This window comes from Macaca nemestrina, chromosome 6 (genome assembly GCF_043159975.1).
Source record: "Macaca nemestrina isolate mMacNem1 chromosome 6, mMacNem.hap1, whole genome shotgun sequence".
Classification (NCBI taxonomy): domain Eukaryota; kingdom Metazoa; phylum Chordata; class Mammalia; order Primates; family Cercopithecidae; genus Macaca; species Macaca nemestrina.
In genome coordinates, this window is record NC_092130.1 from 104,083,695 (window position 1) to 104,103,642 (window position 19,948).

Below are 19,948 nucleotides of genomic sequence, written 5' to 3' on the forward strand. Positions count from 1 at the left end.
TTTCACCTTTCAAGTCTCACCTGCATACACTGATACATTAGTGTTAGGATGTTACTTCGGGCTACCAGCTGTTCAATGTTGCCTCCAAGTCCTTCAGCCAGGCCACTCAGTAAATCAAGAGCCACTATCATAAAATCTTTATCTGGAGCTTCATATTGATCTGGTTGAGCATTGTTTAGCTGAAATTAGACACAATGTTTTTTGTAAGTTTGTTTTAAATTAACTACTGAAAAAGTTTGTATACATTATGCCTATTTTTGGAAAAATGTCCACCATGTCAAGAAGGGAAAGACATTTTTAAAAAATTACCATGGCTTGTGCAAGAGTCTTCTGTACTAGGTTTACACAACGCTGATACACAGGTTCACAGTACGGAAGGAAGCCAGACTGCAATGCTGTGGCAACTGAAGATAGGCACTAGGAAGAATAAAGTACACATGCTAAATTTTCTGGTTACACTGAAGATTATGATCAATGCTTTAAACTGTGCTCAACAGAATCCTGGTCATTTACGAGCTTGCTCTACTAGTTTCTACAGTAGCAGGTGTCTTTTGTTTTTGTTTTTTTTCCCCAAACATCTCTTTTGGAAGCTATTCATTGCTGTTAGTTTGCGAGCCAATCAGGTCAGGTTTACTCAGAGGAAGAGTTTCTACAAGAAACATTATCCTTCAAGGACAGATTGAGTATTATGTGTTCATATTTTTCCCTCAAATTGAAGAGATTCATTTCATGCTCCCATCATGGTCAATGTTGTGGATGGACTTTACTGGGCACATCTGAGATCCCACTGGAAAGTAATATACATACAGTTGGCCCTCTGTATCTATGGATTCAACCAATCTTGAATCAAAAGTATTTAGAAAAAAAATTAAAATGATTTAAAGTATATTGGGAGGAGATGCACAGGCCATATGCAATACTACACCATTTTATATAAGGGACTTGAGCATCGCTGGATTTTGGTATCCACAGGGAGTCCTGGAAACAATCCCTTGGGGATACTGAGGAACGACTGCATACAAAAAACGAACCATAATGATTCTTCTTGTTTTGTTGGGCCCAGAATTAGTTGTTGCTCATGGTCATAAAAAATTTAACTTCTCTGGCTAAGGAAATCCACGGTAGAAGTTGGCGAACTTCTAAGTTTCAGTGACTACATTTCATAGTGCGTTCAGTTACTACAACGTCATATACAAGTTTGCAATGGAAGGGGTGTTACAAAAAAGTAAGTATGCATGGAAACATTTTCAAATTAGAAAATAAAGTACCTCCTTACTGGCACCAAATCCTACTACTTCACATATATTTATAAGTGAAAAGATATATACACACACACACCCTGGTATACCAGCATGTTATCTACTGTCTATATATAGAGAGTAGATAACATAAGAGAACTTAAAACTATAATTTATTATCAATTAAGTAAAGCAGGTTAGAAAACAACATGTATAATATAATTTCCTTTGTCTACTTCAGAATATAAATTTATTAACACTTTTCTTATCACATATACCCATTTTGGATTTGAACATGTGTTCTTGGCAACAGATTAAATATTACTAGCCCTGCATACCTCAAGTAAAGGGAAGAGATCTTTATCTTCATCCTTTAACATGTTCCATTTCTGGATCAGTGGAGGCATTAGCATCTGAATATATTCCTATTTACAATGATGAAAAACATATAAACTTCCACTATCACATGTAAACAAGACCACTGAGTCTTTGAAAATTAAAATCCATTTTAAGCAATTGTGTAAAATCATTACAAAAGGCATTTTAAGAGTCATTCCTCACTTCTGCACACTCCCTTTTAAAGTTTTCCTTTCTTTTGCCTACCTTTATACTTCACCATGTTCTAGTTTTAGATCTAGAACTAGTGATCTACTAATCTTTTATCCTTGCTGAAAAAGAAAAGTCTATCAACAAACACACAGCTAATCAAAATCTATTACTTAAAAAAATCACAATCAAGGAAGATCTAAGTTTTTAAGTTACAGAACATTTTTATTTCTGCAGCTGGGCATGGCGGCTCACACCTGTAATTCCAGCACTTTGGGAGGCCGAGGCAGGCAGATCACTTGAACCCAGGAGTTTGGGCCAGCCTGGGCAACATGGCAAAACCCTATCTCTACAAAACATTGGCCACGAATGGTGGTACCCGCCTGTGGTCTCAGCTACATGGGAGGCTGAAATGGGAGGATCGCTTGAGCCCAGTAGGTGGAGGTTGCAATGAGCTATGATCACACCACTGCCCTCTAGCCTAGGTGACAGAGCGAGACCTTGTCACACACACACACACACACAAAAAAAAAAAAAAAAAAAGAAAGAAAGAAAGAAAAATAAATTCTTTTTAGTCCTGGAACTGTAACATGTAATATGGCTGTTACTATACAGTACATTTTAAAATCAAGAGGTAAACTTATATAGATGCATTTGTAGAAAAACAGACTTAAAATCATTTAAGTGTCAAACTAAAGAATGATCCATAAAACGAATAAACAGTTATCATGTAAACAGGGGCACAGATTCTAAAGACATTCAGAAAACCACCACAAAACCAAACCAAACAACCAACAGCAAAGCAAACCTACAAACTGCCCTGTACCAAATTTTAAGTATAACCTAAAAATAAAACAATTTCTTAAGACTTTTGATATAGCAATCATATAGAAGTCTATTCAGCAGGGTATGTGGAGCTATATTACAATTCTACTATCACTTAAACCCTCATTAGACAAATCCATCCATCTCTTCTCTTAACACTACTGGAAACAAGGCACTTTTGCATTATTATTTAGCATTTTTAAACCTATCACCCCAATTTCTAATTGTTTTATACAGTATACTCCCCATACCTGCTGAGAAAACAAAGATGTCTAGATATCATACTCTAAAGCTACAGTGTTTATGAAGCAGGAGATTCAAAACCACTAGAAAAAAGCAGATAGCTAGATTCTAAAAACTTTATCCCTTTGCTTTAGTCATTCTAAGTAGTATCAGAGCATTCATGTGAAATGCTGTTGTAGTTTCCACACCAAGTATATACTTAAAAAATACCATATGAAAGGGGATATACTTGCTGCCTTTGTAAGATCTATACTCCTAAAGTAGCAAATGCTACCTATTCACATCTCCCAAAACATCTTAATTTCCAAATATACGCTAACCTATTGATTGTTAACTATGCTGCACATTATTTTCCATAATAATTCTTAACAGATACTTACTGGTTTGTTTAAATGATGTCCTACTGAATCTGCTAATGTTCCTATGGCATCATAAAGAATGAGCAGGTTCTTATGCTGGTATTTACTAAATGCAAAAACCAGAGTATCAAGTATATAAGCAAGGTAAGGAACAAGTTCTGTACAAGCCTCCTCTTCTAGGGTAGCAAAGGCACTGTTAAAAAAAAAAAAAAAGAAAAGAGTACTTATTGACTGCAAGACATATCTAACTCTTAATTTCTAAAATGTTTATGTTCTGTTTTACCCAATCAGAAATTTCCTAAAATGGTCTAAACCATCTGTTAATGAAAGCCCTGGTCATCAGCACTGTGAATTATTTACCCATTTCTTCTATAGCACCTGCTATAAATGATAATTATGTTGTTGCTTTGTATCTCCTACTAGCCTGTATGCCTCAAGATGGCAGAGACTGTAAACTCAGCACTTAGTATATGCTTAACAATTAATAGCTTAAAAAAACTCAAAAACCAGGTACTGAATGAATAAACTATAGGATCTCAAACATAATCTATATCCTCCCTCCCTTGAAATTATTTAGTGCTATATTAATCACTATAGCCCCCTGTTCAACTTTCTTTCATCTCACTAAGAATATCTTCCAGATATGACTGCTTCAGATGGATTAAGGTCAAACTCAGATTTACTTTTCTTGCCAGGTGTGGTGGCTCACGTCTGCAATCCCAGCACTTTGGGAGGCCAAGATGGGTGGATCGCTTGAGGTCAGGAGTTCAAGGCCAGCCTGGCCAATATGGCAAAACCCCATCTCTACTAAAAATACAAAAATCAGCTGGGCATGGTATCGCACACCTGTTGTCCCAGCTACTCAGGAGGCAGAGGCAGGAGAATCGCTTGAACCCGGGAGGCGGAGATTGCAGTAAGCCAAGATCGTACCACTGCACTCTAGCCTGGGCAACAGAGCGAGACTCCATCTAAAAAAAAATAAAATGAAATTTTACTTTCCTTTGTTCAACAGTTTTTCTTCCTACTATCAAGGTCAACGGTAAAAGCAAATCTACTCGAAAAAGTAAGAACTATAAACATAAGCAGAAGGCCCTTTTAAAATATAAAGGTTTGTTCCAGGAAACTGGAATATTTGCAGTAATAATAGCAACTGCTGCTTTGATATGAAGAGACAGCCTCCAAAGCAACAATAGAATGGCTACTGGAGCAGAACTACTAAGCACTCAAGACCTGTAACTGGTAAGTAACAGACCACAGGTCCCTGTGGGACTTTCTAAGTTACAGAGGTTGACCTGTAGTCTAAAGATGTCACTCTGCTCAAACTTTGTTATTCCTTCAAGAGTAGGAGTCCTGTCATCACTACTTCAGATGTTTGAGAGAATTAGGGTGTAAGATAATCCTGTTATAATAACCACTGAGTGGGAAAAATGAGCCAAGGAAGAAACAGCTAAGATTGATGTTGTCACATTTAGATCTACAAAATCATCAGGTAAAACCCGTATGACAAAATTCTCCTGGCCAAACAAAATGTATAAAATATGCTAATATGCAAACCCAAAAGCTACAGATCCTACAAAAAACTTCACCAAGAAGAAAAAAGAAAACTAAGCTTTCCGATGTAACTGGAAAATTTTCAATTACGAAACACTTCATTAAAGGTTTAACACCAACACTCCATCAGAAGGTTGAAAATTAGTTTTTCACTCCCACAAAGAACACTGTGTTATGAATCTGTCCCACCTGCAGGCAGCTTCTTGTACTCTCTTGTTGCTATCCAGGATGCGCTTTAGCAATTCTGTCATTAATGGCTTCAGGTACGTGTCTGGTGGCTGGCTGACTACCCAGTGTGCATAGCGGCTAAGAGTCCAGCATGTTATGGAACGCACAAGAGCCTTTTTATCAGAGAGGCACTGAATAAGGTGAGGAATAAGCTCAGGCAAGTATGGAATCATGCCCTGCATGCAACCTAGAAAAAAAATAAATCTTTCAAAATGCTAAGATTTGGTTATTATTATTTTGGTTGATCGTGAAAATAAAACATGTATCTATGAAAAAATCCAGAATATTTCTACTGCTATAAATATACTACAATAACCTATACCAAATTTTTAAAACCCTGAAGTTAGAGCTACCCGCTCCCAAGCATCTTATAATAGGGTTAGGACCTCATTTTATCTCTGCTACACAAATTATAGCTTTCAGAAATGCCTATTAACGTGTTTCAATTTCTTCTAATAGATGTTTACTGCCAGGACAGAATCAATAATAGCCCTTCATAGAGAATGATGGCAGTCTTGCCTTATTGTGTTTCCTAGATTTACCTAAGAAATCAAGGATTTTTTTTTTTTTAAAGCAATGGGGATGCTTCAGACATCAGAGCCTTTCATTCTGTTCCCTTAATTTTTTTTTGTTATTTTTTTATTGAGATGGGGTCTTGCTCTGTGGCCAAGGCTGGAGTGCAATGGCACCATCTCAGCTCACTGTAACTGCCACTTCCCAGGTTCAAGCGATTCTCCTGCCTCAGCCTCCCAAGTAGCTGGGACTACAGGCGCGTGCCACCACACCCAGCTAATTTTTGTATTTTTAGTAGAGACGTGGTTTCACCATGTTGGCCAGGCTGGTCTCGAACCCACCTCAGGTGATCCACCCACCTAGGCCTCCCAAAGTTCTGGAATTACAGGTGTGAGACAACATGCCTGGCCTCTGTTACCTTTATTATAACAAAAACATTTTGCAAAATATCTGGCTGGGGTTAGAAGCCAGCATATGGCTGTTTAATACCAGTTATCTGCTTCAAAACAGAAATTCCTTAAAGTCGCCTAGCCTTATTAGTACCTAATAGTAGTAAGAAGCCAACTTACATAATTCAAACTGGACTTAGACTTACCTTCAGCAATTGCTCCTAAAACCAAGATGCCTGATTCTTTAACAACCCATTCATGATGAAAAAGTAATTCTTTCAAAAGGGGCAAAATATGTGGCAGCAGCTCATCACGATACACATTTGCAAGAACATCTAGGGCAGCAGCAGAACATTTTCCTAAGGAAATATTTAATTCAAAAACATTACATTAACCTCTTATTACTTATATATTAAAATATTTACTGTATATGTAACTGTTTATTCATATCTCTAATACAGAGTTTTAAAGTAAGAATTCAATTGAATAGGACGTAGTCTGTCACATGAAAACATTTTCTGTTTTTTTTGTTTGTTTTGTTTTTTTTTTGAGACGGAGTCTCGCTCTGTCGCCCAGGCTGGAGTGTAGTGGCCGGATCTCAGCTCACTGCAAGCTCTGCCTCCCGGGTTTAAGCCATTCTTCTGCCTCAGCCTCCCGAGTAGCTGGGACTACAGGCACCCACCACCACACCCGATAGTTTTTTGTATTTTTTAGTAGAGACGGGGTTTCACCGTGTTAGCCAGGATGGTCTCGATCTCCTGACCTCGTGATCCGCCCGTCTCGGCCTCCCAAAGTGCTGGGATTACAGGCTTGAGCCACTGCGCCCGGCCGTCATTTTTTTTTGAGACAGAGTCTTGCTCTGCTGCCCAGGCTGGAGTGCAGTGGCACATTCTCGGCTCACTGCAAGATCCGCCTCCCAGGTTCAAATGATTCTTCCACCTTAGTCTCCTGAGTAGATGAGATTACAGGTGTATGCCACAACGCCCAGCTGATTTTTGTATTTTTAGTAGAGACGAGGTTTCACCATGTTGGCCAGGATGGTCTCTAACTCCTGACCTCATGATCCGCCCACCTTGGCCTCCCAAAGTGCTGGGATTACAGGTGTGAGCCACCATGCCCGGTCAAAAACATTTTCTATTAAGATGAATATTTTTTATGACAAGAACTTACTTGGCAAATTAATTGTGAAGACATTGTATTCTGTACATAACTATCATACTAGAATTCTGCCTATACAGAAAAACTAAAACAAATACTGTGCCACTCAAGTCAATGCTTCTAATATAACCACTCAATACGATATAATCATATTACAATCATGATTACAATCAATGTTACAATCATGCAAAAAACATATATTAATTCTACTTAACATTTCCAGCGGTAAATCATCTAGAATTAAATACGTAATTACTTAGCTAGAATTTAGACACAAAAATTGGAACAAAAGTCACTGACACATGAAACATAAAACATGCTAGAAAATACTCTTTACAGACAAAGAATTAACTATGGGACTATAAATCAACCCAGATTTTATTATCATAATAATTTAGACAAGAGCAACAAAATCGAAAAATATCATTTAACTGTTATGGGTAGGAACATGTTCCTGAAAGTTCATGTGCTGGAAACCTAATCCCTAAAGCAACAAAGATGGGAGATGGGGCCTAATAAGAGAGGCTTAGGTCTTAAGGGTTCTGCCCTCATAAATGGTTTAATGTTGTTATTGCAGGAGTGGGTTAGCTATCAAGAGAGCTGGCTTATTGTAAGTGTGAATTGAGCTCTCTCTTATGTGTGTCTTTCTGTCATCAGATGTTGCAAGAAAGTTCTCACCAGATGCAGCCCCTCCACTCTGAACTTCAGGTATCCTGTTATAGTAGCACAGAATGGACTAAGAAAATATCAAAAATCAAAATATCAAAAAAAAAAAATCAAAAACTAGGCATAGTAAATGATGAATCACAAACTACTAGACAATAACAAAATCCTTAAAAACAAAAAACAAAAAACAAAACCATTACATTGGCCAGAAATTAACACCTTACCTATCAATAAGGATCTTAGTTATACCACATGGTAGATCCATACAACTAAACAGTACACTGACATGCAATAAAAGGAAATCTAAATTTGTATGTACTGATGAAGAATGAGGCATATGATATACAGAAAGAAAGCAGCAGAGTACATATAATCTGATTTCACTTTTAGAAATTTGGCTTCTCCTCTAGTTATCTGTGTAATGATCTTGAGCCATCTGGCTCCCCCAGTCTGAAAGTAGGGATACACTGGGAGATAATCTGTAATAGCAGTGAACACCATGGGTTGTCTTAACAAGTGAGACTCACGTACCAATACTAGATGTGCTATCAGTACTAGCTATGCTAACCTTGGGTAAATTTCTCTTTCTGCAGTTTTCTTACCTATTCAAGGTTGTTGGAAATCTCAAATATAAATATGACTTTATTCTTACTTATGATTAAGTAAGACTTTCATATGCATGTAAAGTCCTTGGCCTAGTGCCTGGCACATTAGGCACTCTAAATAGAATGTTAGCTATAGGAAGCTGAAGAGGCAACAGAGGAATCAGCATTATCTAACCAAACGAATGACACAGCCCAGACTAATAATGTCTGTCCTTAACTGCTTTATTCATAGTTATTAGAAAGCCCAACACTTTGAACTAGAGTAGGGGCTCTAAACTGGGGGCGATTTTGCTCCCCCAGGGGATATCTAGCAATGCCTGGAGGCATTGCTGGTTGTCACAACTGTGTTTGTGCTGCTGGCATCTTTGGGTACAGGCCAGGGATGCTGCTTAACATCCCATAATGTGCAGGACAGCCCCCACAACAAAGAATTACATGCATGATGTCGCATTCACATGTAAGAAAAAAAAAAAAACTTATGTGGCCCAAAATGCCAATAGTGCCAAGGCTGAGAAACCCTGAACTAGAGCAGTAGAGGTTTAAAAACCAGCAAGCAAGCAAGCAAGCAAAATCAGAACACAGGTGTTTAGGTTCATCCCCAATTAGGAAGTGTGGGCCAGAATGCTAGCTCCACAGGTGATGTGATTTGCAGCTAAGGTTGGAAATTAACATATTTTAAAAAGCATATTTCATAAGTTTTGAACATAACAACTTATATTATTTTAGAATTACCTATGATAGCCAATTCTCATGCAAATTACCACACAAAAAACACTCATGTTAGAAAAACCAAAAAAGCTTGTGGTAATGTTCTTACAGTATTAAAACAAACAGCCTTTTGAGAAACGGTAGTTTAAGAATACAATAATGATAAAATAAGAGCAGGCCCACCAGGAAAATGCAAACCAAAACCACAAAATACTACCTCACATCCACTGGAATGACTATAATAATAAAGAGATAATAATAAGGCAAGTGAGCATGTGAAGAAACTGGAACCCTCCAGACAACGGTGCTAGGAAAGCAGAATGGTGCAGTCACTTTGGAAAACATCAATTTCTCAAAAGGTTATTTCTCAAAAGGTTAAATATACGGTTACCACATGACCCCAACAATCCTTCTCCAGAGTGTTTACCCAAGAGAACTGAATACATGTTGGGCCAGACACAGGGGCTCACGCCTGTAATCCTAACACTTTGGGTGGATCGTTTGAACCCAACAGTTCAAGACCAGCCTGGGCAACATGGCAAAACCGTCTCTACCAAAAAACAAACAAACAAACAAAAAACACACAAAAAAATCAGCCAGGTGTACTGGTGCACACCTGTAGTCCCAGCTACTTGCGGAGCTGAGGTGGGAGGATCACCAGAGCCCGGGGAGATCAAGGCTGCAGTGGGCCATGACTGTGCCATTGCATAATCACACCAGCCTGGGTGACAGAGACCCTGTCTCAAAAAAAAAAAAAAAAAAGCCTACACACAAAAATTGTACATGAGTATTTATAGCATCACAACTCAACAGCCACAAAAAGAGAAACACAAACATCCACCAACCAATGAATGGATAACTAATATGTGGCATATTACTACAATGAAATATTATTTCATAATACAAGTGAATGCCACAACATGAACTGTGAAAACTTTATGCTAAGTCAAAGAAGATGGTCACAAAGGACAATGTATTGTATGACTCCATTTACACAGAATGTCTAGAATAGGCAAACCCAGAGACAGAATATTGACTAGTAGTTCCCCAGAGCCAGTAAACAATAGGGAGTTACTGCTGAAGGGTATGGGTGATGAAAACATTCTACAACTGATTGTGGTAATCGTTGAACAGTTCTCTGAATATACTAAAAACCAATGAATTGTATACTTTAATGGGTAGTAAACTGGACAGATGAATTATACCCCAATAAAGTTGTTACCACAGCAGGCAACTGTGCTTTTCCCTTTCTGACTTACTTAGATTCCAGTCAGAAATTGTATCATCATCATCAATTTCATCATCATCATCATCTTCCTCTTCAATTCCATCTTCATCATGCTGCTGAGCCACTGTCCTTGATCGGTGAAAACGTGGCCGTATATCCTGTTCACTATCAGGAATCGTTTCATCTTCTTCAACATCACCCTGTTGTTTTAAGATAAATCTTTGGTGGCATTCATTATAGGCTAATAACATGTACATGAGTAAGAGAAACAGAATATCCAGAGATGGGGCCATGCACAGGATTCTGAAGTATACTTCCAGAGTGATTAAGAACCACGCCCATGTACAGAACATATTCCTTATGGAGGGGCGAACAGATTGACATAACACACCTGTTAGGTTATATGGCCCTTTCAGCCAACTACATGGCCTCCATTGGCTGGTATAATCTAAGTGTACCTGAATCAAATTCAGAGCAGCATATATAAGAATATTTTAAAAATAACTCCAAGTAATTAAGGGGAAATTAATAATAACCCTACCAATGTCACCATCTAGTACCAAATTAAGCAAGAATTTATCATTACTCAAACTTATGCTTCTAACTTTAAACTTCTATAACCTACTATAGACAATAGGAAGTCTATTTACTGGAGATCTATTCTCAATGAATGTTTTATTGGCCAAATTCAAAGATGTACTAAATCAATATAAAAATCATGTTCCCTCTTCATCAAAAAAACCTTCCTTACCTTAAGTAGGATAATATCTATATCTGAGTACTTCATGCCATTCACTAACACAGGAATCAACCTATAAAGAAAGAAATTCATGAAACAAAGTCCTAAAGATCTCAACAGAATAATTAGTAAGTCTTAACCTTGTGTGTACTAATAAAACCAATGAGATAATTAACGGTAATATTGTCTTTGAACTTATTCAGTGATATATATCTGCTCTCATTAACTGAAGAAATGCTAATAGAGAAAAGGAAGCAGTGAAATACAAAATCCCCTGGATAGGTTTAAGAAATGTGGGCTAGTCAAACTTTCACGCTCAAAGTCCTAAATTCAAAAATAGAAAGATTAGTAGTAAACATTATAGTTAGCATAATTTAACTAGGTAAGACTTAAAATACATAGAACTATATTTTGTAAGCTACAGGCATTTTGCAGGAGAAACAGGTGTATCTGGATCACTAACAGTTAATCACTGATGATCTTTGTCAACAATTTCAGAGAAATGGTGAGGACAGACATCAGAATGTAAGATAATGAAGAGTTAACAAGATGTGGGTTAAAGAAGTGAAGACAGTAAGTCCCACTCAAAAAAAGTTTGAGTTGTTTTTTTGAAGACAGAAAAAAACTGTAGCAAGTTATAAAGTTATGGAAAATGAGGCAACAGGGAGAAGCTAGGAGTGAGTATTTATCTGGTACGGTGAGGTATCTGGGGATATGAAAAATTTATACTATACGGAACTTAAGTTTGGTTAGGAGAGGACAACTCATATGAAAATATTATCTGTGGCCGGGTGCGGTGGCTCAAGCCTGTAATCCCAGCACTTTGGGAGGCCGAGACGGGCGGATCACGAGGTCAGGAGATCGAGACCATCCTGGCTAACACGGTGAAACCCCGTCTCTACTAAAAAATACAAAAAACTAACCGGGCGAGGTGGCGGGCGCCTGTAGTCCCAGCTACTCGGGAGGCTGAGGCAGCAGAATGGTCTAAACCCGGGAGGCGGAGCTTGCAGTGAGCTGAGATCCGGCCACTGCACCCCAGCCTGGGCGACAGAGCAAGACTCTGTCTCAAAAAAAAAAAAAAAGAAAATATTATCTGTAAGTTTTGGGGCAAGATAATGGGTCACCTGCTTTCTTTATAAGCATTAAGAGCTCAAAGTGCATTAAGAGAACATCAAAAGAGTGACAAAGGTTTCAAACAGTTGCTCTTGGTGACTAAAAGATAAAAGCTGATCTGGAACATGAATTAGCAGATTGTGAAGGGTCCACTTGTAGTTGATGACCAGATTTCTATAGCCAACAATCCCCCTGGGGGAGTGTAATTTTTCCCAAAGGCATTCGACAACCTGGTTAAAGAAGAGTTCACAGTTCAATTAGTCTAGAGTAGGGTAGACAGAAGTTTCGCGTTAGTAGGGTTTATTCATGGCTCTGATGTTTGTCACGTAAAGAGAATAAAAATAATCAGATTAGGTCGAGGCAAGCGGATCACAAGGTCAGGAGTTTGAGACCAGCCTGGTCAACATAGTGAAACCCGGTCTCTACTAAAAATACAAAAATTAGCCAGACATGGTGGCGCGTGCCTGTAGTGCCAGCTACTCGGGAGGCTGAGGCAGGAGAATCGCTTGAACCTGGGTGGTGGAGGTTGTAGTGAGCTGAGATCACGCCACTACACTCCAGCCTGGGCAACAGAGCGAGACTCCATCTCAAAATAATAATAATAAAAAAGAATCAGATTAGAACACAAAGAGGTCAAGGGCCTTGGAATGGGGTGGCAGATGGGCCTAGCAAGGTTTGCAAGAAATAAAGGACTGGCTGGTAAGACTGGGCAAATAAGAAAAAATTAGGCCAGAAAATAAGACACGGAAATTAACTGTGACCATGTGGCAATCTGGCATGTGCCTGGCAATCACGCTAGGCAAATTATTATTTTTGAACAGGTCTAATTGTGAAGATTTCTCCTGAAGCCCCCATGTAGCCATTAAAAACAATATATATATATATTTTTTTTTTTGAGATGGAGTCTTGCTCGTCACCCAGGCTGGAGTGTAATGGCACGATCTTGGCTCACTGCAACCTCTGCTTCCTGGGTTCAGGCTATTCTCCTGCCTCAGCCTCCCAAGTAGCTGAGACTACAAGCACGCACCACCAAGCCTGGCTAATTTTTTATATTTTTAGTAGAGATGGGGTTTCACTATGTTGGCCAAGCTGGTCTTGAACTCCTGACCTCAGGTGATCCACCTGCCTTCGACTCCTAAAGTGCTGGGATTATAGGCGTGAGCCACTGCACCCAGTCAAAAAACAAGTTTTTTAATGCAACATCACATAAAGGTAGTAATATAGATAATAAACATTTACTGACTACTTAAATATGGCCTGAGCACTGGGTTGTTTTACATGGAAAAGCCACACAACAGTCCTATAAGACATTAATGTACAAGAATAAAGGTGGGAAAAAGCCAAAACAATTTCGTAAAAACAAGAGAAATCAAGAGCTGCTATACCAGATTACAAAATACATTAATGTTCAATAACATAGTACTAGTTAAAAAAGATAGAACAGACTATATAGCCCAGAATGATAACAGAACTTAATATCCTCCCTGTTACATTGGTGCATTTTTTTTCTGAGACAGGGTTTCACTCTGTTGCCCAGGCTGGAGTGCAGTGATGCCATCTCGGCTCATGGCTCACTGCAGCTTCTGCCTCCTGGGTTCAAGTGACTCTCCTGCCTCAGCCACCCAAGTAGCTGGGATTACAGGCATGTGCTGCCATGCCCAGCTAATTTTTGTATTTTTGATAGAGACAGGGTTTCACCATGTTGCCCAGGCTGGTCTTGAACTCCTGAGCTCAAGCCATCTGCCCGCCTCTTGCTCCCAAAGTGCTGGGGTTACAGGCATTGAGTTACTGTGCCCAGCCTACAATGGCGCTTTCTAACTGAGTTTTTATTTATGAGCGATCTTGTAACACATACCAATTTTAATTCCCATGCAAATGCTTTTTGCTCGTATTATACTAAGCAAGTGTGGTTAACAACTAGGAAAAACAAGTTATTTCATTGTGCATCAGATTGATGATGATATTCTGCTATCCTGTCAATACATTAACTAAAAAAATAAAAACAGCTGCGTTTTATATATAAAAATGGCTCCCACCGGGTGCAGTTATCCATGGCTGTAATCCCGATGCTTTGGGAAGCCAAGAAGGATTGCTTGAGGCCAGAGGATCAAGACCAGCTTGGGCAATACAGTGAGACCTCCTCTTACAATAGTAGGGAAGACATAAATCAAACTCAGTCATGACTGGCTTGAGTTAAGGTTGGCACCTAATTAGTACAGCAAAATGGGTGGTGCTGAACTTTTAATTTCCTGCTTGTTTTAGGAATATTTGGATTATATTAGTGCAATAATAGAGTTAAGAGTACCTAGTTGTAATTCCTCATTTTCAACATCATCTCTAAAGTTATAGCCTAGGTTTTCATTAATAAAATCTCTGGAGTGAAGCACCTGCTGCTGAAATTTGGGGGCAAATAACTGGAGTCTGGTGGGAATAGGAGTTCTAAAAAAGTATGTCTGGAAGGCTGTGGTCCAAGGCCTTTTCTGCTGGCTAAAAGCAGGGCCTCCAGAACCAAAGGAAACACACAGCTCTTCTTAAAATTGAAGATGTTTATGCATGAGGTGAAAGAATTCTCTTTGGGCAAGAGATGTGCTTATGTATATAAAACAAAGAAAAACACAGAGATTCCTGGTGGCAAACCAAACAAAGCCAGAGTAATCTGGGCCCATGGAAACAGTGCCATGGTTCATGCCAAATTTCAAAGCAATCTTCCTGTTGAGGCCATTGGACACAAAATCTGAGTGATGCTGTACCCCTCAAGGATTTAAACTAATGAAAAGTCAATAAATAAAAGTGGATTTCTGCTCTTGAAAAAAAGAAAATCTCTGCAGTTTTTATAAAAATTATCTATGACTTTTAGAATTATATGACCCCACAGAAACCCAAACGTATCATTAAAGTGGTATTACAAAGTAAAGAGGAAAGGAAAAATAATAGATTTCCTAAAGAGAAAAAAATCCAGTCAGTGTATTTGGAGAGTAAGGTTAAGCAAGATATGACGTGCCTTGCTTAAAATTTAATTTAATTAAAATTAAACACCACATCTTGCTTAACCTCACCCTCCAAATAAAGTGACTTTACTGTTGCTTTCTTGATGGAAAGAAAAAACTCAGTTGACCATAGGACAATAAGAACATTCAAGTACCATAAATATCTGAAAGAGAAAAAAAGAAACAAAAACCCTTTACTATTAAGACATATTAAAATAATTATTTTTTCTTATCCAGATGACTAAGATTTGAGACATTAAAATTCGTGGCTGCCAAAGTTGTGATAGACACACAGTGGCGCATGCAGTTCTATAAATTTCCTAGAGAACTATTCGGAATATTGTGAAAAATCATTAAAATGCTCATATACTTTGACTCTGGGGAAAAAAATCACTCCTAGCAATCACAACAAAAAGGAATAACCTTTTATTGACAAAGAAAGATATTCACTTCAGGATTATTTATGAGGGGGAAAAAAAGCCAAAACAACCTAAATATTCAACGGCAGAGAACAGTCTTTCTCTCTCTATACTATACACATATACAATCATCAATTATGTAAATATGGTTATGTATACTATGATAGAATAGCATACCTCCACTGAAGTTTTAAAGACTAATGACATGGAGGAAAGCACACAGCATATAACAACTGAAAATTTTAAATAGTAAACAACTGAAATTTTAAATAGTATATTTAAAATTTTAAGCACTAACTACAGGCGAGATGTCATGTTAATGTATTATATATTATTAAATCCAATTCCTTCTCAAACACCCTGAATACATGCTATTTAGTATATGGTACTTTCACAGAAAAGAACATTAAAAGATGACAGCAAAAATACTGCCAGTGATTACTCAGAGTGGTGAAAATGCAGAAAATATAAAATTTTCTGCAATTTAGTTTTCTCCCATGAGCTTGTATTTTAGAAATACTTTACTTTAGAAAAATGGGCTTAACATTAACTAAATTTTGTTGCATCACAACTAGTGGGAAATTATTTCTTGGGAAAAAAGCCTCGTAAGAGTCTGTGGTTAAGTAACAATTAAAAAAAAAAAACAAACCCAAAATACTGTGCTGTAAATTATCCAAAATCAATTATAATTTAAAATAGGCAATTGCTTTTTGAAAAATCTCTTTACTAACAATAAAATTAAGTCTGGCTTCTTTAGAATCTCACTCCCTGATGGCAAAAGAATGAATTTTATAAAAATACGAAAATGAAGAATCACTTAGAAATTAAAGAACAAGGCAGCATTTATAAGAAGGAACACTTACTTAGGAAGATGCCTTACGAGTACATCTTTGCATATTGGCTGTTCAGCTAAAGTTAGCCAAAATTCACAGGCTTCTAAAGCCACATTTTCGTCTTGATCTTGAGTCCTCTGTAGCATGTACTGGAAACACAAGATCCTTACTATTAGTCAGTTTAAATCACACAATTAGTATCAATTCAGTCCCATTATCAAGCAAGCTTTTTACTTTATGGTTTTCAACCTAGGCATCTGAATTTTTTAAAAGTTTCCTAGGTGACTATAAAATACAGTTAAATTAAAGAAACACTGATTTAAAATGTTACCCAATGAAAAGTGTTCAGTGAATGTATTATGTTTCTGTGTAGTTTTTTTATGATACCACTGAGATTTTTGAAATGTGAATGTTAATCAAATATTAAGTCTTCTTAGAACATAAAAATAAAAACTAAGAACTCCATATATATTTCTTAAAATGAAGACTCTATAAAAGAAAAAACTGTAACATTATAAATTAGGCTCCCCAGCTGTGACCAAGCAACTGATAAAATATTTCTTCACTTTAGTTAACACTAAACTTTCAATCAGTCCTGCCTGACTTTTCAAAGAAAAAATAGGCCTACCTTATGCAGCCACGTTTCCTAAAGTTTTAGAACAGGAGTTGCTGCATACCACGAATGCTAGCTTTTTAACAGATCTTAGACTACATCCTTTAAAAAAGATCCTCCCTTCTCTCTACCATATGGAACTTCGGAAGTGAAAAGGAGACTCTAGGTAACATACTACTTAAAACACTTCCAAAGTTATATAGTACATACAACTATATCCAGAAATACAAAACTCCCCACAAAGATAACTCATAATTTTAAGACAATCATAATTATTTTATAGTCCCCTCCCCACCTGGTATGCTGCATTTTCTATCTAGTATTTCTCTTAGGGGAAAGATGAGGAAAGAGCCTTTAAATTGCCAGTGTTACCTCAACTATGTTATGCATGTGAGGAAGCAGGCGATCCATTCGAACTTCGAGCAACATCACAAGCGCTCGGCACACATTTTTCCGTACCTCTGGTTCTTCATCACCAGCTAATGCAAAGAGATTCTGTTGCACAAGAAATAATTTTTTCTAGTTTTAGAAAGGCTTATACACAAATAAGTAATCTGCAAGCTGGTGACATTTAAAGAAACCCTACGAAGATAACATACCAAAAAGTGACTCAATGGCCTACAATATTAGATTATAAGAATTAAATGTGAAATAGCTGACAAAGATTATGATTTTGATAAAAGATGAACAGCTATTCTTTTCTGATAGAGTACAATCAGTTGTATTTTGGGGAAATTTTTAATTTTTAAGAAACCATGTCATTAGGACATAGGACCATTTGTTTGCCCACCCAGAAGCAGAGACAAAAGACTTCCCTACCAACCCTGATTTTTAAGGTGAGAGGTGGTAATAGATTCAAGTTCTATAAAAAGGAGATATAGATGCAATAATCGACAAATATTAATATATACTGATTTTCTAACTTAACCCTAAACTGATGTTGTTCAATAAAAATAATATTAAATATTATGCTGTTCCCTACAAGTACGTCTGCAAGGTAAAAATACAATGTCTGAATGGACAATAGGCTATTTTGTTTAATCTTCAAAACTCTTAACATGTTATTATTCAATTTTACAAATAAGGAAACACATTAATAGAAGTTAAGTAGCTTGATAACCAGCAGAAGATCTGAATCTGGCTTTCACGGAATCAGAGTCCATACTCATTTCCTTATACCAACAAGCTTCCACTAGAAGAAAAAGACATCTCTCAGAGCGGGGATGTGAAAGAAAAACACAATGAAGCCTTCCTCATGTCACACATAGTCTTACTTTATTTACACATACGTGTATTAAAAGCAGTAAAACAAGCATTTAAAAAATAAGTAAAATCCAATGTGTCCCACTGTCTTTTTTCAGGAAATCACAGAGATCTCTACAAAATGAACCTAAAGTCTCATTACAAGAAATTCAGAGGAGAAATTCAATGATCAAATGGGACACTATCTGAAGTACTATTGCAGCATTTTTAAAATGCTGATTTACCCAAGTCCTGCTTCCACATTTGACCCTCTCAAAACTAGATAGTTCCTGTTTTAATCATGTGTTTTACATAGAGAAGAGCACTGTTTTCCCAGCAGGCATTGCCATTAACAGTGCATCTTCCATTAAATTTTATTAAAAGATTTCATTAATTTACTCTAGAGAACAGCAACTGGGTTGGGGGTGGAGATATCCAATGCCATCATCTTGCATTTGTCACTTTTGTTACTACTGTCAATGAATACCTAGCTTTGCCAAGGTTACACATTATAGCCATGTACTAGTAACCAACAAACTTTTCATCAATACATTAGACTTAGCAGACTTGATACCATAGAAACAATGGCAAGTGAAGAAAATTAGTTTACTTATTCACTTGGCAAATTGCTATTGAGGGCCTACTATATGTTAGAGGCACTTCCTCCAGAGGTTTACTGTTTTTGTAGGGTGGAGAATTGGCTAAATTCTGTAGGACTATCAAGTAGTAAACAAATATTAACATATTATTTAATAGTAAAGCAAAATATTTTAAAATGTTAGAAAACGCTTCTGCCTCACTTGCTGAGTACAGTCCTATGAAATTTTTATTTTCAGAGAGAATTCAATTTCATTTATTTTAGATTATATTTCCTTATAAGGTGCTTGTATGTCTATCACTGTCCCCTTTATTAAACTGTGAAAGAGTAATACAAAAGGAAACACCAGGATAATTACAACAGAAATAGCACTATTAATACTTTAATAGCTAACATGAAGTACTTGCTTACTCTGTGGCAGGCACTGTTCCAATTTACTTTTATCAACTAGGTGTATAACAATCCAAGAAGGTAGGTCAATTACTGACTCATTTTACAGATATAAAGAAAACATCAGTTAAATAAAGTATCTAAGGTTACAAAGCTACTAAACTGAGAAGCTAGGATTTGAACACCAATAGTTTACTCCAGACCTCTAGTATTACCCACTACATTATACTACCTCTAGACTAGACTAGATTAGACTGAAAGAAAACACCTTGTAGGCATAAAGTTTAAGTATCCCTAGTATCAAGCACAGCATCTGTCCCACAGTAGGTAGTAAGTCAGTAGAACTATTTAAGACACATTTTGGTTTTAACTTGTAAATGGTTAAAGGATCTTTATGGCTACTACTCTTAGTCTATTGGTAAAAAATGCTCAGAAAGAAGCTGGTCAATTTAAGTGACAAGAAAAAAAGTAACATGACCTCCCCCCTCTGCCGACTCTTCCTTGTAATTTCCCAACAGTAATATCAACAGTCTGACTTCTAAGGGACTTTTAAAATTCCATTTCATGAAAATAAAAGTGAAGGCGCTTAAGGAACTTTAACAATCCTTTTAATTGTTATCAAGTAGCAGAGATTTTGAAAAGAAATTGTGGTGCTCATGGTTCCTGGCCAGAAAATTATGCTCTTTTCTTTCCACTTTTATTGGAAAGTTCAAAATGCCTTTAAGAGTCTATTTTTCCTGATGTCTCTAATTTTACA

The 19,948-nt window shown here is 37.1% G+C and overlaps 1 protein-coding gene across 4 annotated transcripts in view; it reads right to left on the reverse strand.

Moving 5' to 3' along the window:
- The window catches only part of LOC105475169 (transportin 1), a 98,534-nt gene that overhangs the window by 20,401 nt on the left and 58,185 nt on the right, over positions 1-19,948 (reverse strand). For all 4 annotated transcript variants that reach the window (XR_011624920.1, XM_011730201.2, XM_011730204.3 and 1 more), the window contains exons 8-17: positions 17,334-17,456; positions 16,379-16,497; positions 11,009-11,069; positions 10,289-10,457; positions 6,099-6,251; positions 4,952-5,177; positions 3,233-3,404; positions 1,577-1,663; positions 310-417; positions 21-179 (exon numbers count right to left, since the gene is read on the reverse strand). Coding sequence is in view for 3 of the 4 variants with exons in the window: in XM_011730201.2 (XP_011728503.1) it covers positions 21-179; positions 310-417; positions 1,577-1,663; positions 3,233-3,404; positions 4,952-5,177; positions 6,099-6,251; positions 10,289-10,457; positions 11,009-11,069; positions 16,379-16,497; positions 17,334-17,456 (1,377 nt within the window). In the remaining variant the exon portion in view is untranslated. The remainder of the gene's footprint in view (positions 1-20; positions 180-309; positions 418-1,576; positions 1,664-3,232; positions 3,405-4,951; positions 5,178-6,098; positions 6,252-10,288; positions 10,458-11,008; positions 11,070-16,378; positions 16,498-17,333; positions 17,457-19,948) is intronic.